General features: G+C 39.5%; 3 protein-coding genes across 3 annotated transcripts in view; 2 read left to right on the top strand and 1 right to left on the bottom strand.

The window, feature by feature from the left end:
• The window catches only part of smg1 (SMG1 nonsense mediated mRNA decay associated PI3K related kinase), a 57774-nt gene extending 54678 nt beyond the window's left edge, over window positions 1-3096 (top strand). The window contains exon 64 of the mRNA XM_067570502.1: window positions 1817-3096. Coding sequence (XP_067426603.1) covers window positions 1817-1894 — 78 coding nt within the window. The 3' untranslated portion in view covers window positions 1895-3096. The remainder of the gene's footprint in view (window positions 1-1816) is intronic.
• Window positions 3097-4239: 1143 nt separating this feature from the next.
• Window positions 4240-10859, top strand: hao1 (hydroxyacid oxidase (glycolate oxidase) 1). Its single transcript, XM_067570504.1, has 8 exons — window positions 4240-4450; window positions 5698-5849; window positions 7785-8055; window positions 8205-8377; window positions 8560-8651; window positions 9572-9730; window positions 10051-10120; window positions 10445-10859. The coding sequence occupies exons 1-8, from the start codon at window positions 4314-4316 to the stop codon at window positions 10510-10512; spliced, it is 1122 nt and encodes a 373-aa protein (XP_067426605.1). The 5' UTR covers window positions 4240-4313; the 3' UTR covers window positions 10513-10859.
• A 726-nt stretch (window positions 10860-11585) lies between these two features.
• On the bottom strand, window positions 11586-20486 carry lin7b (lin-7 homolog B (C. elegans)). The gene is made up of 6 exons (XM_067570505.1): window positions 20210-20486; window positions 17217-17335; window positions 16897-16968; window positions 14756-14965; window positions 12747-12910; window positions 11586-12237 (listed from the first exon to the last, which is right to left on the bottom strand). Exons 1-6 carry the CDS (start codon window positions 20283-20285, stop codon window positions 12216-12218), a joined length of 663 nt encoding a protein of 220 aa, XP_067426606.1. The 5' UTR covers window positions 20286-20486; the 3' UTR covers window positions 11586-12215.

Below are 20486 nucleotides of genomic sequence, written 5' to 3'. Positions count from 1 at the left end.
TCTGTTGGCTGTAGTATTTTTTTATCAGGAGTCATGGCACATGGTTAGACACACAGTAACAACAGCTCCAAAAGATTTTAAAGAAGCTGAACAATCTGACATGCTTATTTAAAAATGAAAATGGTGAACACACCTGAAATGTCTGTTTATAAAAAAAACTACATTTAGATCTATAAAAAACAAATGAAATAGAAAGGCAGGGCTAGATTTGATTGTGTAATTGCACTGTATAATAGATCCACATACTGCCAGCCAATGTAATGATTTTGCCTGATGAAGATCCTTGTTGGATGGAAATGTTCCTCTGTTTAAAAGGGTCAGAAATGAACGGGAGCTGGAGGTAAAATGCCCCGAAAAACTGTAAAACTGCCCTTGATATTGGGATGTAAAATAAACAGTTAAAGACTTGATGTGTTTTGCAAAGCGTGTCCGGGTTTTGCTCTGTATTCAAAGTGCAACACTGGGACAGCTCTGCTTCCATACCTGCACAACCCCTGCACCCACTTCCTTCACTACTAATGGTAACGTCACCAACATGGAGTGTTTTTGAATCCAAACCTGTCACACTTCCAGCTGAGTCACAATCAGTTGGAAATGAAAGTAGGTTAGAAATGTGGACAGTGGCTGAGAATCTGCCGGTCTGTCCTGAGCCTAAAAAAAGCTGCCAGAGCTGTCATATAGCATGTTATTCTAAAGCAAAGAGTGCCTTACATAACACGCACACAATCAGCAATGTTGTTGAGATGTTGAACTGTGACGTTGTTGTTTGATGTTGTGTTTATTGTTTATACTTTTGAAAATAAAATCTGCATTAAATTGGTAAATATCCTCACAGTTATAGTCTGTAAGTGGGATTATGACTCGGTGTCAGTATTTTTACATTATATGTAAGAACACTGTAAGGTCACAAAAAGTCTTTGTCTTATTTTATGATAGGCATTAAACTTTGAGATAATGCCATATGTATAAGAAATCATATCAACCTATTGGATTTACTTATTTAAATCTAAAATTTGTCTTTGGTCTCGACCGCCTCCTTTATTTTCTCCATTTTATTGCATATTTGATCTGGTTCTCCACAGACTGCCACCTGCTCTCATAACTTTGCCTGAAGGTAACATGATTCAGCAATCCAAACCATAGCAATGATGCTAAAGTGAAGTTAGCCAGGTTTTCAGGGATGACACACTTCTCTATACACTAAATATTTGTGTTAATCTGGATGGCAGATAGAGCTGCAATAGCCAGTACAGTATGTAACACATATCAACTGATAGAGGAGTGACTTTTTAAATTGAAGACCACTCAGCAGGTATTTCCTACATGTTTAATGGACTGTTAAAAAATGCTTTTATTTAAATGAAGTGTAGGCTTCAGGTTAATTGAGAAGATCAACATTTCAGCACAAGTGTTCACAGTAAACAGTCTAACTTAGTGTAATATTTGAACTTTTACTCTGGTGCCTCATTTGAGGAAGCCAGTGAAGCAAAGCGTAGCAGGCTAAGGGGGATAGTCACTAAGGATTTGCGGCCCCTTTTTAAACGCTGAACAGCAAAATAGCTTTTCTCTTTATTTACTAAAAGGTCACACCAAGGTTTTGCACAGAAATAATAAGACATTCCTGTTTCAAGGCACAGAATATGGAGGAGGTCATGATAATACATACAAACAGCCACTTCTGTCACTGCAGACGAACCACTGCAGCAGGAAACTGTCTGAAACTTAACATCTGGGAAAAACAGGTTTGTTTGCAATGTAGTGAGCAGGAAATGAGATTGAGGTTGTCCTGAGCTGGTGTCCTGTGTTGTCATTGCAGGTGGACTTTGTCATCAAGGAGGCCACCAACATGGACAACCTGGCCCAGCTGTATGAGGGCTGGACTGCCTGGGTGTGAACGCTACACCGCTTCATGTCTTTGGTCCAGTGAAGGCTTGGAGATCCACCAGAGTCCAGCGGGTCTGGGGTGTCGGAACAGCAGCAGCGGGCCACACTGGGGGGAGGAAATGGGAAGCGGATGCTTAGCCCGCCCTCCCAAACTCCTGGGCACCCAAACTGAGGCAGCGACCTCGTAGCACCGCTGCAACCACACTCCCCCAACCATCGGCGATCGGGCTAACACAACGCTTAGTGGGCCTGCGAACCCCACCTTCCTTTCTGGTGTTTGACCGGGCAAAGCTGCGCCGGATGGGGGAGGGGGGAAGGAGGGCAAACGCCTGCTCACCCTCAACTTGGAGATACCTTCCCCCCTCACCTGCACAGCCCACTATCAAGTTGTACCCATAAACATCACTGCGTCCTGTTGAGCCAATCAAACTCCACCTGAAGGCAGGATGAAGCAGGCAGTGAGCCGTTTCCCTCTGAAGCACACAGCTGATGCACTGTGGCAGGACTTCACAAGGGCTGAAGGCTCAGATGGATGGGGCCCACATTTGTTTTCTCTAATCTTTTCCTCAATGGCGTTGTGATATTGATTGGCCAGTGGGTGACACAGTTGGGCACGAATGATGAGAGCGAAGGTTCAACAGGATTCTAACCTGAACCCTGAAATGAAAAGAAATTTAAAGGGAAAACAAAAATCAAACTGTACTTTGACAAAACAGTTAAGACTTTGACACGTCTCTGAAGTGTTGTCAGATTTCACAGAATAAAAGATTAAGTGGAGTTGTTTTCTCAGGAAGGTTCATAGTGCTTTTGTGGATCGAGCTGAAACGTCCTGTCATGAGACATTGTGTTGGATGGTACATTTATTAGCTATGAACGGACGCATAAAGGTGAAGTCATTTAGACGAGGGAGAACCTCCGTCTCATCCTTTTTCTTCGGTGTGCATCTTTAGTCTGTGTTGTGCTTTGTAACTATCTTTAGTCTTTCTTTAGATAGAACTGTAGAAGTAGATTTCTGCCTTTTTTGACTTTCCTGTTAGAAGCTGTTGCTTCCCTCATATGTATTCACTCCCCAGCCCTAATGCTTGCATTTTATTAATCTTGACCTAGTTTTACATTTTTAGTGGGAGATGTGTTTTTTGGTGATGGTGAAAAATGTTTTCTTAAAGCTTTTATTGGATTTCTTTGGATGCCAAATAAATATAGAACTGGGAAGTGTTGTGTTTTATTTGACGATGACAAAACTGCATGGACAGCAGAAAAACCATATACAGGAATAAATCTGCAGTAATGGCATGTACGAGTTTCTTGATAATATTATTTCAATAAAGTTCAACAAGTACTCGTTTTGTTACCAGTTTGCCAGTATTATTACCAAACTCAGAGTTGAAGTGTTGAGGAGGGAGCAGATTTAAAACCTTCAACTTTCAAAGGAGACCTTAAAGATAAAGTGTGTATCCCAAGCTGTCGGGCATGTGACCATATCAATGGAGCAACATTGTCTTGTGACTGCTGACTGTTGACGAGTTAAAACAAATAGTTTCCTTCTCAGATCTTTAGAGGTCCCAAAGAATTGAAAGTGTCCAGTATTTTACCAGACTAGCCATCTAGTGTAATCTATGTTTTTGCCTTTCTTCTATTGTACCTTTAATCATCTTGTGTCCCCTCATGTTATATGGTCGCATGCCAAAAAGCTTGGGTCCCCTTGGACCCAACCTCCCGGTTGGAAATTGTCACTTTAGACTAAAAGACTAACAAACTGCCAATTCAGGTGTACAAAATAGAATCTGATATATGCATGCACAGTTAATGTAGTTCAGTGGCACAATATGATATGACTCCATGAAATAAAGTATAAAATAATGGTACCTGCAACATGTAGACCTACAAATACACACTGGAGCATTTTCTGATGTTAAAGAATGGTTCACAATTTTTCAAGTGTGTCTTAAAACAACAATCAGGAGCACAAATGAACATTGAAACATGTTTTTCATGCTGTAATCATTCCTCCTGTTCATACTGACCATTAGAAGATCTCTTCATAATGCACTTACAAGTTGTCTGTTGTCTTGAATAAATACAACCAGAATGCACTTCAACATGAGGATTCAAAGTTCATTTGCAGCCAGCACTCATTATGTAGTATCAGTCTGAACACACTCAGGATATTCAGGTTCAGTTTTGTAACCACAATGCTCACAACTATCTGGGTTTGTTCATGCCTTTCCATGTCACATGTGTTTATCTTGTGTAAACTGAGCAGAGTGGAGCAGAAAGCTCTCAGAAGTCAGGATTAAGAAGAGGCCTAGGCCTGATGAAGCCTCCTGCAGGTTAATGATTACAGCAGCTCTGCTGGTCACAGTTCGCCCTCTTTCAGGTTACAGACTGAATCCAGTTCACTCAGTGTTCTTGTGTTTGGGTGGACAGCAATGTCGGGGCAGCGTGTGTGTGTGTCAGACTTTGAGGAGGAAGCCAGGAAAGTTCTTCCCAAAGCTGTGTATGACTATTACCGCTCAGGAGCCGATGAGCAAAACACACTGGCTGATAATGTTGCTGCCTTCAACAGGTACAACAAATACACACACACACATATACATTGAGAGTGTGAAACTTTATGTGCTTACCTACATTGATATGTATTCTTATTTAAGAAAGTTTTTCTGGGGAAATGTGTTTTATAAAAACAATTTTAGTGTATATCTTCTACCAAGACGTATCATATTGAAAGAGGGCCTACTTTGGCACTGTGGCAGGAGTTTAGTGTGTGTGTGTGTGTGTGTGTAAATGAGCTCTAACTGTTTAATCATTATTTTTCTGCTGGCTCAACATATTGTTTGTGTGTGCACTGATCTAAGTGATAATATCTCATGATCATTTCTATGTTTTTCTCATTGTCAACAAATGTCATGTGCAGAGACAAACCAACAATGAACCATCCTAGTTAGACGTATTGTGTGTGTGTATCCAAAGCCTGATATATCTTGTTCCTCTGTGCCGTAGACTTCTGCTGTTGTCCGAACACTATTAAGAACACGTCAGTGAGTCACACCGCTGCACTGGGTGACATGTTCCTTCATCATGAAGAGTTTGGTCACGTTAGTTTGTTTAGAAACGTCTCCAAAGACTAATAACAGCATCACGTTTTCAGTCTCCAGAGAGTAGTTCTGTGTAAGCCAAACGCCACTGAGCATGTGCGGTAACACTGTTCTATTTACAGCTTTGCTAGCTTTTTGTGCTACATAACACAACCTCTTGACTTTATACTGAAGTTCTGTGAGAAATTTACAATATCTGGTTCAGAGTCTGTACAGAACCATCAAATTCTTGGTGTTCTATGTCACTTAAATCTAGTAACACTAACATCCTAACCAATTTACTTGCCTGCCTCACTGATATTGAATGCTCAATGTCCCGAAACTTCCCTAAAATATAATAATAATACATCAGAAGTCATTCTCTTTGGCCTTTTTAATGGCACACTGGATTGTCTTTCAAATCCCCTCTTAAAACATTCTTTTATAAGAAAGCCTTTACATATATTTAATGGTTCTTGTGGTGTTATCTTTTCACTGTCATTGTCTTTTTGATGTCATTCTTTTTATTTCATTTTTTCTCTCCATCTGCTACAGTATTTAAAAATAAGATTGAAGATTTAAAATGCAGCGGGACCAACTGTCCAATCTCATCTATACAAATGTAACAACAAGAGTTGTCCAACAGATGTCGCCATTTTGACTGTGTTAAATACTTTGTAACAGTGATTGATTTTTAATACAGTTTCTTCATATTGCTCTTCGTTTCTCATCACTACAGGTGGTGTCTTGTTCCTCGGGTACTGAGGAATGTGTCCACAGTAGATCTGAGTGTCTCTGTGCTGGGTCAGAAGCTCAGCATGCCGCTCTGTGTTGCAGCCACAGCAATGCAGAGAATGGCTCACCCTGATGGAGAGACAGCTACAGCAAGAGGTAGCCTACACACACACACACACACACACACACACACACACACACACACACACACACACACATAAATAAAATGAACTTAAATGTATACCCTCTATAAATAATTCTACAGACATGGCTGAAATTATTGTAACCCTTGCATTTTATTAAAATAATTCACCGTTCACCCTGAACAGTGTTGAAATTAACAGATATTTTATTATAAATGCATGTCTATGTTTGGTTTGCAGTGGAATAAAACAAAAAAAGTTGTGAAAATAACTGAATTCATGTTTATTCTACAAAGACATTCTAAAATAGCCTGGACAAAATTATTGGTACCCTTTAGAAGTTGAAAGAAATAATGGATTTGTAGTGATACTTTAAGCAGACTATTGTGTTTTAGTTAGTATCACAGCTGTTTTCAATCTTATAATCACTCATGCAGCCAGTTTAAAAGGAGAAAACTCTTGAGAAAAACATTAGTGACATTAGAAAAAAGGTAATAGCCAAGCATGGACAACGTAAAGGTTACAAGACCATCTTCAAAGAGCTTGATGTTCCTGTGACCACTGCTGCCAATATTATTAAGAAGTTTAAAAGCACATGGAACTGTAGCCAGATTGGACTTTTCCAAAATGCATGTTGACAAGCCACAGTCCTTCTGGGAGAATGTGCTTTGGACAGATAAAACAAAATTAGAGCCTTTTGGTAAACCACACCAACCTTATGTTTACAGAAGAAAAAATGAAGCCTTCAAAGAAAAGAACATCATGCCCACTGTGAAACATGGAGGAGGCTCAGTGATATTTTGGGGTTGCTTTGCTGCCTCAGGCACTGGGTGCCACTGTGCAGGGCACAATGAAATCAGAAGACTATCAAGGCATTTTGGAGTGAAACATACAGCCCAGTGTCAGAAAGCTGTGTCTTAGTCGCAGGTCATGGGTCTTCCAGCAGGATAATGACCCCAAACATACATCAAAAAGCACCCAAGAGTGGATGAGAAGAAAACGTTGGACCATTCTGAAGCCTGCTATGAGTCCTGATCTGAATCCCATTGACCATCTGTGGAAAGAGCTGAAACTTACAGTTGGGAGACGGCAGCCATCAAACCTGAGAGAACTATAGCAGTTTGCTCAAGAAGAGTTGGCTGAGCTACCAGTGGAGAAGTGTAGAAACCTTATTTAAAGTTATAGAAAGAGCTTGACTGCCAATATTTTTGGCCATTTTCATTTGTTTTATTGTATTATGTAATAATACGTTAAGTTGTAAATCAAAAGCAAAGTTTCCGTTATATTCAGTGTGAGATAAAGAATGATGGATACCATATACTTCTGTCAGTATCAACTTAATAAAGAGTTAGTTTTTTTTAAAAAACGTGAAAAGGTACCAATATTTTCGACCATGTCTGTATATGTCATTGCAGAATATCTTACCACTTCATTGAACTGAATTCAGATTTTTGTCATAAAAAATGCACAATATTGCAGATGTAGGGTCAATTTATATCTTTGACTGGCTATTCCTTCTATGAGCATAAATGTGATCAATCAGGTGATCACTTAGTTACACTTTTACACTTTACTGTAAGTAGGAGTCACATGATACTTAGTGTCATATTACTCACACTCAGAGAAAAACCTTTTTACTCCTAGTTTGGTAGCTTAGAGCATTCTGAAGTGTAACATCCTGCAATCCATAGTTATCCATGTCATCATGGTATATTGACATGATACACACACAACACAGTTACTAACCTATACCTTCACATTTATTGGCCAGTCTTTTTAAAGGCCAGTCTGCAATTGTTTGGGATAATGATGAAAAAAAACATTTTTTTGTTGTATGTTAACTGATAAGAATTGAGTTTATCGGTCTGAGGCCCATTCCAACAAGAAGAGTTATCTCACTAGAGGAGTCAATATTTCAGAACACCAGTAAAATTATGTTTCTACCCAGCATGCCAAGCAATGGGGACAGGGATGATGCTGAGCTCCTGGGCTACCTCCACTATAGAGGAAGTGATGTCAGCAATGACAGCCTCACTGGGCGGTGGGGGTGTTCTGTGGCTGCAGCTCTACATCTATAAAGACCGAGAGCTCACGCTGTCATTGGTCCGCCGAGCGGAGGAGGCAGGTTATAAGGCTATCTTTGTTACCGTGGACACGCCATACTTGGGTAGGAGATGGGATGACATGCGCAACCGCTTTAAACTGCCCCCACACCTGAGGTAGGAACCATTCATAACCACCACTTAGACCACAGAGTGTATGGAGGCATCCCACTCTAACAATTGCCTGTGTGTGTGTGTGTGTGTGTGTGTGTGTGTGTGTGTGTGTGTGTGTGTGTGTGTGTGTTTGTATGTGTGTGTGTGTCCAGCATGTCTAACTTCTCAACAGCCTCTTTGGCTTTCTCTGAGGGAAACTATGGTAATGACAGCGGTTTGGCTGTTTATGTTGCAAAAGCAATAGACCCCACCCTCAGCTGGGATGACATCACCTGGCTGAAGAAACACACACACCTACCTGTGATTGTGAAAGGAATACTAAGTGGTATAAACACACACACACACACACACACATACATACACAAAAATACAGTACATACACCTTTTATTATTACACCAATTATTAACACACACTTTTTGGAAAATGTTATTAGAATCTAAGTTACATTCCCTAATAGCATATGCCTGACTGTGTGTGTGTGTATGTGTGTGTGTTTGTGTACTCAGGTGAGGATGCCGTCCAGGCTGTGAACTATGGTGTTGATGGCATCTTGGTATCCAATCATGGAGCTCGACAGCTAGATGGGGTTCCTGCCACGGTCTGTGTGTGTGTGTGTGTGTGTGTGTGTGGGCCTGTCATAGGCTACTTTTACAGACAAATTTCTAACTTCAAACCAGTTAATTAGGGATGGCTTGTCCATTTGGGGATAACAGTCATGTCTCCAATTGATAAAATGTTGATTTTTGGGTCAGTGGTTAAGGTCAGGGTAAGGCTTAGGTTTAGGCAAGTAGTGGTTATGATTAGGGTTAAGGTAAGTCTCCAGGAAATTAATGTAAGTGTGTGTGTGTGTGTGTGTGTGTGTGTGTGTGTGTGTGTGTGTGTGTGCATGCATGTGTGTAACAAGGATAGCTGTGCAAACTTGTGTGTTCTTGTGTGTGTGTATGTATCAAACAGTGTCATCCACCTCTGATATTGTAGCATATTTTCCCAAAACACTCCAACATGATCTTCTAATAACTCTGCAACGGTGAAATCATCTCTTCTGGAAATGTTTACACTACAATGATGCCATTTTCTAGACTTACAGTAGACTTGAATACAATATTTGAACTAGGCCTCATATCTTTTTCATAGCTGCACCCTGGTCTCTCCCTTTAAAGGAAATTCATTGCCTTATTTTTTAATTTTTCTTATTGTCAAAAAATCCCATGAAAAGAGCAAAACCAACAATGTGTTAGTCTGTCTCTAAATACCTCTGGCTTCAGTACAGCTACAGTATATAGTTTCATTTTTTGTTGGGGACTATTTTCAGCATTTTTAATAGTTTTTGGACAACAATGGAGCTCTATGGCACAGAGACATAAGATATACACACAACACTTCGTTGTTTCATGGGCATTGTTGACAATTTTAAAAATGTAAAGTATCACAAGACATATTTGCATAAATGCACTTTATATGGTTATATATTGTGAAGATGCCTGTAAAGCAAGTGTGTGTATATATGTGTGTGTGTAGCTGGATGTGTTGGAGGAGGTGGTGGGGGCGGTGCAGGGTCGCTGTGATGTCTACATGGATGGAGGGGTGAGGCGAGGGACAGACGTCCTGAAGGCATTAGCTCTGGGAGCAAAGGCTGTCTTCATCGGCCGACCAGTGCTGTGGGGCCTCGCCTGTCAGGTGAAGGACATCTCATTAGCCTTCATCATCCTAACCTCAATCACTCCATTTGTCGACTACCACTAGATAAAACTATTTGAATCGTGTGTCTTGTGTTTGTGTTTACATGAGTGAAACTGAATGCTTCCGATTTTTTAAAAATTCCATTTGCTTTTTTCCCCTGTAGATTTTAAACAGAATTGTTTTATGACAGCAATCTTGATTTTTTTACTTCAAATTTTGATCACCAAAATCATTAGCATGTAACAAAACATTTTAAAAAGAGGGTTGAAAAAGAAAAATGGTTACACAATTAAACAAACCTATGTGTGTGTGTCCAGGGGGAACAAGGAGTTATTGAGCTTCTGGAACTTCTGAAAGAGGAGCTGCGACTGGCTATGGCCCTGGCAGGTAAGCATACACACACACAAACACACACACAGAATCTACATTATGGAAATAGCTAACATGCCAAGTATTCCCCATGTTGTGGAGACTTACATCCGTTTACACAGTTAATGTCAGAGTAAGAGTGAAGTAATGTAAGAGTGAAGACTTGGTTTAAGGTGAAGGCGAGGTTAGGGTTAGGTTAAATCTCCAGGAAATGAATGTAATCAATGTAATATCCTCTGAAATGATGGAAACACAATTGTGCGTGTGTGTGTGTGTGTGTGTGTGTGTGTGTGTGTGTGTGTGTGTGTGTGTGTGTGTGTGTGTGTGTGTGTGTGTATCTAGGCTGTTGTTCTATATCGGAGGTGAACAGGTCCCTGGTCAGGAGAGTGGAGTTCACCTCCAGGATGTGAGAGCAGATCTGCTGCTGGAATCACAACAAAATACATTCTTGATGGATCACTGGATACATTCATTTGTCCAATTTATTTGCTATGTTTGTATTCAGATTTGTTTGTTTGAATAAGTAATGTTACAACTGGTTCTATTGAAAATATCATATCATCAAATCTAATGTATGACTGAGGTGTGATACCTGCTAATATCTTCATTTCCCTGCATATCACATAACATTAGTTTTCACTTTTGCCTTCAACTATATGAATAAGATTCACCACATCCCTGGAGTGATGTCATGTAGGAGTTTCACCTGTGCTTCATACTAACCTGTCATCATCTTCATCACTTCACAGAGTTAAAAGTAACTTTAAGAGCAATGCAGTGCATTTGATTTTATTGCTTTCATCCACTGTCATTTTGTATCACTTAATATAAAAACCTCAAATTTTTTTTCTAACAAGTTAGAACTCTCCCCAACAAAGGGAGAGGTAGTTAGCCCAAGTTCACTGGGTGGAAATATGTTTGTGCTTCTGTGATAAACTGCAAATCTTTTTGGTAACACTGTATGCATCAGGATAGCACAATGTGATACTTGCATTATTACCAAATCCTGAAGCCATGTCTTGTATCTAAATTTGAGTTATGAGACCATTATTTTAGTTGATATTGTGGTTATATGATGTATATTCCTAAATAAATTTGTGATTAATCAAATGACCAAACACTAATTAATGTAATACACACTATACACAAGGAGCTGGAGAAACAGGGGGTCAATAGAGGCCCCAAAGTGGGTTCATTTGGCCCTGCCCAGCTATTCTGCTACACAATAAAATACAAGAAGATCCAGATGTTTGTTTCCAGATATAGAGATAAGTTTCACAAATCTGAAACATGTTTTCAAAAAGTAATCCAGTTCTTAACCTCATGTCTACTATGTGAGATTGAAAATGTTAACAGAGAATCAGACAAGATATTTCCCAGACATTCCCACATTCCCCTTTTATCTGAGAAAGCCTACTTCAGCTGTGTGTACTGGAGGAGGATTATAGAATGTTACCTATATGCAGTAGAAAAGAAGACGGCATTCAACTTACACAGACTTTATTTAATGAATAACTTATACAAGTCAATGAATAAACAAATTGATTAATTTTAAAAAGTCTCAAAACTCGGACTAATGTAACACTTGCCAGCCACTGATTTCAGTGTACTTCTTCATAATGCTAATGATTAGCCCCCTAGATGGGACGTCTGATGGAGAAATGGATGTGAAGGCTGTAGGTTTCAGTTTCCACAAGTTTCCTCTGCTACTCAGGTCTGACTGCAGACAGTGGACACTGCTGAGGAATGCAGTGCACCACATGAGAATGTTAAAGTAAAACAACTTGAGAATATAAACACTAGGTTCCAGTTGAGCCACAGACTAAAGAGAATCTGTTGCTCTTATTCAATAGGATGCTGAGGATGATTTCACACTGGGAAGGTGAAATTACAGGCATGGTCTGACAACAAGCTTATTCTGATTTTATCTAAGAAACGGAGAGAGGGAGGGAAGAAAATCCTAAACTGCAGCGTTTGACTTCAGTAAGAAGTTCAGGTAACAGGTGTTGGTAGGCTACTTTGGTTTTTTGCTTCTCGTCTACGGTCATGCCTCCCACTGGAACAGAAAAGTCAGGAGGGTTGAACAATGAGGTGGATGGAGGCATTGGATTGGCTAGCCCCTGGACTCCAGAGATCTGCAGGAAGAATTATGAGAATTATGTTGCATGCTGGTAAACTAAATACAAAAACTGCCAAGACATACGGCGACAACAGTATCCATTTTTCATAATACTGACCTTAATATTAGTTATATTTGTGTCAGATTAGGAAACATTTCATGTTGGACGTATTGCCTGTTTTTAAACTTGTCTCTTGGTGACCCTTGTTCACTCACTGAACACAAGCTTAAAAGGACAGGTTCACAATTTTTCAAGTGTGTCTTAAAACATCAGTCAGGTGTCCATATGAACAGTGAAAGAGGTTTTCCTCGCTGTAATCATTCCTCCTGTTCATACTGGATATTAAAAGATCCCCTTTAAATGTGCTTGATGGAGGCCAAAATCCACAGTGTGTCCACACAGTCATTTAGTGCAAATGGATACTGTAACACTGAGTATGTAGTACATACTGTATAGAATCAGCATGCAGCATGGATTTGGGATCAGTGTGCACATATATTAATCATGTTTGGGTGCAGACTAACGAGTAGCTGGTGTGCTGCTGTCGTCTCCGGGCACTCCTCATCTTCTCAAAGCGAGCCTCCATTTCCTCGAGGACCTTCGGGGTGTAGCGGACCACCAGCTTGACTGAACCCTGCGCGGCCTTCAACAGCTCCACAGCCTTCTCATGGTGCTCCCCCTCAACACTCTGCATGGACACCAACACACAATCAGAACAACAGTCTGCAGGGTACCATTCCAACCGGTCACAACAGTGATCTATTTCACTGATGAACACCTACAACATTAGAGGAGACATGAATCAGTGAACTCAGCTGCAGCAGACTCTGGACAACACAACTCTACAAATTTACATCAAAGCTTTTTAACTTCAAGTCTGGACTGCATTTTTGATGGGAAAACATCTTTTGATTGACACTCCACATGATCAACCACAGACCTTTGCTTTGGCGGGACAAGTGGGCAAGACTTGTCTTTTTTTAATATTATTTATATGATCATTTTAATCCCTCACAATAATTACTCCTCAAGAAATCAAACTAATTTACAATAACTATATCCATCCCTCCAATTCCTGCAACCAAAAGTTAAAAAAAATACAATATATAAGTAATCAACTGTTAGTCAACTGCAACAGTTATAATAATATGCTGGTTTGTTCAAATAAATAAAGAAAAAGCAGATTTGTCTTAGGGAATATCTTGAAGTATACAATTTTATTGTATGATATTTGTTTTTTGTATCATTTTCTATCTCACACAGATCAAATTAGCTAAGTTCATGATCCTACAATTTGATCATCTCCATTGTATAGATTTTGTTAATGGTCCTTCCAGTTGCTTAGCAGTGGTGCTGCTACTCTCAAAACTCCAATGAGTTTCCTGTCAATTTGTTGGGAGAGCAACTGTGCTGTTCTTCTGAGTAATAATTGTGCACTGAAACGTGTCCATAGCTGGACTTGTTTCAGTCCAGTACTGCTGCAAAACCGGACAGGAGAAGAATATATGTGTGGTTAGCTGCTTTGCTTGGATAATAGCTGTTTAAAAAAACATGAATGTTCCAAGAGTTTTCCATGTATTTCTGCTCTTATCCTTCCATATTTACAATTATATTAAATGTATCTCCTTCTCCAACCTGGTGATTGCTTTGATTTTGTTTTCCGTAATTCAATCAATCTGACCTAGTATATTTTTTGTATTAACTCTATTAGATGTTCTTATGATTTAGGCTATTTACACTTGTCATTTCAAGAATCTTGTCTCCAGATTAAATCCAGATGTTTTTCGAATCTGATTGCATCCATCTTGGTTTTTCTGGGCTAGAGTAATCCAGTAATCCACATTAAACTCTGTGGTTACTGCCAAAAACACCAGTAGAGGAAGAACATGTACAGTCATGATTACAACATGAACAGTTTTATCACATTTATGAACCACTACTACTACTTCACAGTGCTCTCTGTATTAAACAATATTATTGAACAATAATTAATAACAGCCCTAACTTGAATACTAGATAAGTAGATTGCATCATTATTCAATGGTATTATTTGTTCTTTGTGTAATAATAAGTGTGCCTATAAGTACTGAAGTGCAGAGGTAAATCAGAGGAGGGCTTTTTGTAACCTCTGTTGACCTGTTTGGATAAAAATGAAATGCAAGACGGAAATTCTTTTTGCTTATTTCTGTCACATACAATTTCTTATAATTACTGAATTGCTTGTTAATTGTCAGCTGTTCCATGTTCAGTTGCTGACAACACAGAATTACCAGTGCCTGTATTTAAAGTAAAGTTTATTTTATAGTTTTCACTTTCACAAGACTCTGCATGATGTAGAATGAACTATTCTCCATGAGGGCCTGCATGGACTATTCACATGCAGCCCAACATGTATTCTTCAATGATCATCATGTAGAACTTGAAGTATTTGGTGTGGATACTCATCTGTATCAGAATATGTCAGCTCATTGTCTAAATGTGTTTTAAAACTGGTGTTTCAGTAAACTGCTCTGAGTGCAGCTGAGCTTCATACCACTCCATTAACAGACAACAGCTGGTCTCCTCTCTTCAGCCCTCCCTGGCGGTCGGCCACCCCTCCAGGAATCACTCTGGAGATGTAGATGGGGGAGTTCTGCTCTTTGCCTCCCATGATGTTGAAGCCTAAACCCTCTTCTGTCTTGGGCAACTCCACCACCCGTGGGTGGGCGTGGCCCTCGCTGGCTGCAAAGGCTGCCACTGTGGCCTGGTCAGAAAGGAAACATAACATCAGCAAAAAAATTCTATTCTACATTTTAAAAAAATGGTGCCTTTAATTTCCAGTTAAATCCCTGAATTGATCACAGAAAGCTGTCAGATGAAGCTGGGCTGTGGACTGTTAAAAGGTTTGGACATAATGGAGCACAAAGAGCAAAGTAAGCACTTGCATTAAATGCACAACAATAATGAAATAACACTTAAAATCTACATCATTTATTTTAATTAAACACTCTCAATCCCGTACATTGTCACCACAGTCACCTCATTCATTTTTATTGCCATGCCTTTCTACCTGTCATTCCACATCCTGCCACTTCTACCTGCCCTGCAGTTACCCCTGTTTTCCCCCCATTCCTGCCATCATCTGACTTACCCACTCACCATTGCACCTGTTCCCTGTTCCCTCATTATCTCCCCTGTATATACACTGGCCCTCTTTCCCCAGTTTGCCAGATCATCTAATGTACTACTTAGTCTTAGTGTTCAGCATTCTGTCCTGTTTTTGACCCCATTTAAACAATCTCATTTTTGTTAATATGTTGTCTGTGTATGTAGCATAGAGGGGGAAAGCACTGCATTTCATTGTGCAATACTGTTCTGTATAATGACAGTAAAGTCATGTTTTTGCCAGCTGGCTTACTGTCTGCTTTGTTTGCCCTCGCTGACTAATGACCTGTTGCCCAACGCTGCTTCTGAACTAAGAAAAGAACTTTTGCTATTAACTGCTCTATTCTGGAGTCTTGCTTTTGAGTCCACGTTACTGTGTTCAGAGTTGTTTCATAGATGTGTTTGAATCAGCATCAAAATATAAAATGACAGTGTATTTATTGATCACCACACCCTCCTCCCATCTATATTCACCTTCACTCAGCCCCTTTGCACTTTGTGCTGCTGTACATGCATGAACTAAAACAGTAGGTGTGTTAGAGATGCCTGCACAGTCCATGCACCCAAGACCTACCACTTTGCACTTGCATGATTAAAAATAGAGCCCAATTGACCTCATGCAAGAACAACTTGTACAAACAGATTTGTTCTATTTCGTTGCTGTGTGCACAAATTCGGGCCCAGTTGAGAGTACACATCTCTAACGGCCTTTGCCTCCTGTAGTTACCAACAGCGAAGCCTGTTGCACATATGAGTGGAACAGGTAGTTGCCTGGATGTAATTCCAGTTCTAGAAGTACATACAAAGGCCCAGCTGTCCCCTGTTTTATTCCTGCTGCTGAGCTCAAAAGGGAGACAAACAACACGTGTACTGGTGGTTTATAGTGTGTGGTTGCCACCATCTGATTGGTTGGTGAGTGCAAAGATCTGTCTCAGGGTGCCAAGGCAGAGCCTCAATGGGGTAAACCACAATAGCAAAGCCTGTTAGAGGGCTATGCACGTACACATAGAACGGGAGTTACATCCAGGTAACTACTATTTCTTAAGTCCCTACTTTAGGCTATAATATCCTCTCCTCTGATATCTCTATCTCATCTCTTGACAGTCTCCCACCAGTGCTTTGCTATAGAAAGACATTTTTTTAGCATCTTACTTTATGTCAAAGCATTCCCTCTTTATTTCCCTCACACAGCTCTGATGACATGTCATTGGTGGCTGGGATTCATATTTTCTAATTGTTTCATGTCCTCTACTACTGACACTGCTTAATTGTTTATGTTTTTGTCTGATGATATTTCTGACAGCAGTAATTGAAGCTCTGTGATGTGAAATTCTTGTTTTTACTCTTCAGCATTTTTGTGAATCAAACTTGTCCACAAACAGAGCAGAACAGTTTGCCTTGTGTGGCAAGAGTTTGGAACAGAGTTTTAGGATAAAAATACGAAAATGTTCTTGCATGAGGTCCATTGTCTCTAAATAATTCCTCTTATGCAATGCTGAGGTACTCTTGTTATTAGTTTGCATGTAATACCTTTGCTGTTGCCTGTGCTCGCACCTCAGGTCCTCCAACAATGTCCAGAGTGTCATACAGCTGTTCATATACCTGAGGGATAACAGGGCAGACCACACATGAGTCAGATGCACACATGTGATATGTATATATATACACATGTGATATACAACATTACAAACACCCAAGAAAGTGGGTTAGCAAAGTTGAACTAAAGTAACTAAATTATGATTGAAACAAATCTGAGATGATGGGAGGTCTTATAATTTGTATTTCATGTGAGAGTTTTCAAAACAAACATGGGGCTAGCAGTGCTTCAAGGTTCACAGTTAAAGAGTTACCTCTCTGATGGCAGCACAGAATTTGCTCTGTAGGACTCTCTGCAGGGCCTGCAGTTTGGGAGGAGGCAGCTCACCGCTACGCTGCAGCCGGTCCAGCAGCTCGATCACCCTGCACACATCTAACACACACAAAGCTGGATTACCAACAGAGTAAAGAAGGTAGCTGTCTCAGAGGGCTCCAAAGGCCCCAGCTTCACTGTGTAGAAATCAGTTTGCGATAATTTGATTAATTGCAGATCCAGTAATAACAACTACCATGTAAAGGGCCTTAATGTGGCTCCTACCTAACCAGGAGGCCCTCTCTTGTCATGGGTCCCTATGTCAAGATCTAGTCTAGACGTCTCAACTAGGACACCGATATGTCCAGAAACTATGGAGAGAAATTAGTCTACAAATAAAAACAAGATTTACAAATGTGTATGATGTTTGTGGGTAATTTATGGTGTTCACAAATGCATTGTCCAATACACAAATACCAAACAATCTGAACAAATTTAAAACAATTTTACAAATAAATACCGATAAATAACAAGTCTCTACCCCACCTGCCTCACTGCATAGATTACCAGTCCTGACTAGATGCTCCCATAAAGTGATATAACTCCACCCTTCAGGCCTGGGACAAAGAAAGAACTGATGCAAGTTTCAATATGGACTTTTCACTCTTACAATGTTCTGTTTGGTTGATCAGTCATGTATCTGTTTGAATGTTTAACAGATTGTTTTGTATTGAATCATACTAGAGCCCTGTGTTTAGTAATGTGAAGAGAAATGCCAGATTGTGAATGCATTAATGATGTTGTATACAAATACATACATTGCAACTTGAGTTAATATCAGTGTTTTACATAAACACAATACATTTCAAGTTCATACTGTACAGTAGTTCTGATAATATTTGCTTTTGAAAAGCTTCCTGTGAATACAAATATTTATGAAGTTCTGTTACGTGCGTGTGCACAGATCACCTGACAGATCCACTGATATTTGTGTCGAGTTTTGAGACTCTTTTCAGCTCCACAAATGTATACTTTGTATTTTCGTACATAAAACAAAGCGGGCGTGACAAAAATATATTTTCTCACATTTAGCTGATAGCTGAACCAGTGCGCTTCTGTGTGTGATAAGTGCTGATTCAAGAGCAGTTTCTTTTACTTTCTTGTGGTAGTTGTTTAGTTCAACTGTTAGATGTATCTAATAATCTTCTTTGTATAAACACGTTTGTGACACAATCTCAACAAAAAATGATATTTTAAACAGCAATGGTTGTAGAGCTATTTTATTTAAACAAGGTGATATACAGTGTAATGCAGTGCAGACAGATAGGCAACAAAATGACATTGATAACATTTTGGCATTAAGATTATGCTTTATTAATTTAAACTTTTGAATTTTGCATGTAAAACTGCTTGTAAAGCCTTTTATAATGGTAGTTTTTTTCTGTTTCATAAGGTGATGGAGTCAGGTTGAGGCAGTGATGTGTATAACGTGGGCTAGTGACCTACAATCTGTTAATACATGTAGATATTTATATACACAGGAAGCTTTTCAAAAGCAAACTGAATAAAATACATAGTATGTAAATGTATCTATTTGTGCAATTGTTTTAAAGTTATTCAAATGATTTGGCATGTGTTTGTGGGTTTGATAATGCTTTTTTCAACACCATAAATTAACTACACATTTGTAAATCTTGTTTTTATTTGTAGATCATGTAACACTCATTTTTCTCCATAAGAACTGGCCCTGCTAACACTTGCAAAAGTCAGTCCATTATGATAGCTGGCCAAACTGGTAGCCCCCCCTTAAAAACGTTATGTATTTACTGAAAATAAGCTAGTAGCGTTATCAGAGTTCTCTCAATGAAACATGATGTCATGTCTTAGTTAGATTTACTTAGATCTTGCTTATTGTTTATTAATTTTTACACATCAACAAAAATCAGACTGCACAGAAAACTATGGGGGTGGGGGTAGATGTCCCTTTGGCATCTTGCCCCAAACCACCAGGGGGCATCTTGCCCAAGAAGTGTGTTTTTGTTGTTGTTGTTTTTACATTTGTATAATTATCATAAAATCAATTTTAAATTTTGCTCCAAACTGATGAATCAATGGTTCCTTACATGAATCTACCAAAATGCTTTCTGTGTTTGGCTTCATTAAAACACACAGAACCTTAAAAACCAACGAGGAAAAATGTGAAGTTACCTCAAAATTACGAAACAGAAGAAAGCAAGATGGATATTAAAAAAAACTTTTACTACATTCATTTCATTCAAGACATTCATTTTATCGGCATGTGTTGAGCGCAGGCTGATGTGAGTGGGCTTCTTGTCCTGGGGGGCTTCTCCCCCCATGTTACCTTCCCCTGTGGTCAAATATCAAAGCCTCAAGATCAGCTCTTAAATAAACGCATGGTCATTATATTTATATAGACATAGACTGTATATATACAGTCCCACGGCAGAGAGTGAATGCAGTGACCCTCATTCAAAATGAACGTGGATTGAGGTTTTTCACACCAAGCTTGACTGCCTTTATTTACCTGATGCTTCCGTAAAATTCAAAACTTAAAACCATCAAAATACTTCAATGATGACGTGCTAACACTTCGTCCATAATTCTACATACAGCTAATAAGCAGAAGCACATATTGCCAGTAAGGATGCCAACAATTAATTAGGCCTAACTGGCAATCTGAATGGATTCTACACATAATGACGTCACTACGAGAGAGAAACATGCTGGGTTCCGACATTTGATGGCGCACAATCATTAACAGGCCTTTACACTTGTTCATTCATTATTCAAATTCGACATACAACAAACCACTATTATTTTTGCCACCTTTGAGTAATTTAAGACGAATATCTGACTCTGCATAAGTGTCATCCTTTAATACACACGGGTTTACTGTCAGTACGTCTATATTATCATTCAGTAGCTAGATTTTTGTTGTAATGAATGTTATTATTATTATTGTTAGTGCGTTACCTCTTTCTAGGCAGAGCGGCTCTGTCATGGCCGCCATGTCTGCTTCCTTGGCAGGGTGGTAGTAAGAGGACATCATTGTGAGCTCCTCAGCGTCCAGGCGGATCCTCTGTTTATCACTGCGTAGATGAGCAGAAAATCTGGTTCAGCGCGATGCGTGGTCCATCTTTTATGATGACATTATTAGCAGACTGTGAGTGAGTGTGAAGTGTGAGTGCGGGCTGCTATGGAGTGTGGATGGTGCCAATTTCAGGATTACCGGGAGAAGGATCAGGAACAG

The sequence above is a fragment of the Thunnus thynnus genome, chromosome 17 (assembly GCF_963924715.1).
Source record: "Thunnus thynnus chromosome 17, fThuThy2.1, whole genome shotgun sequence".
NCBI classification, from domain to species: domain Eukaryota; kingdom Metazoa; phylum Chordata; class Actinopteri; order Scombriformes; family Scombridae; genus Thunnus; species Thunnus thynnus.
Note: the sequence above shows the minus strand (reverse complement) of the source record. Positions and strands in the feature narration are given on the sequence as shown.

What these genes read in the sequence shown, in the direction of transcription:
- hao1 (XM_067570504.1), top strand. Translation starts at nt 4,314, where the DNA reads ATGTCGGGGCAGCGTGTGTGTGTGTCAGACTTTGAGGAGGAAGCCAGG. An exon ending in AAACTGCCCCCACACCTGAG is followed by an intron (nt 8,056 to 8,204) that starts GTAGGAACCATT and finishes GTGTGTGTCCAG; the next exon opens with CATGTCTAACTTCTCAACAG. An exon ending in ACTGGCTATGGCCCTGGCAG is followed by an intron (nt 10,121 to 10,444) that starts GTAAGCATACAC and finishes GTGTGTATCTAG; the next exon opens with GCTGTTGTTCTATATCGGAG.
- lin7b (XM_067570505.1), bottom strand. Translation starts at nt 20,285, where the DNA reads ATGATGTCCTCTTACTACCACCCTGCCAAGGAAGCAGACATGGCGGCC. An exon ending in TCTGTGCTGCCATCAGAGAG is followed by an intron (nt 16,969 to 17,216) that starts GTAACTCTTTAA and finishes GTTATCCCTCAG; the next exon opens with GTATATGAACAGCTGTATGA. An exon ending in TGTTGTCTGTTAATGGAGTG is followed by an intron (nt 12,911 to 14,755) that starts GTATGAAGCTCA and finishes GTGTCCATGCAG; the next exon opens with AGTGTTGAGGGGGAGCACCA.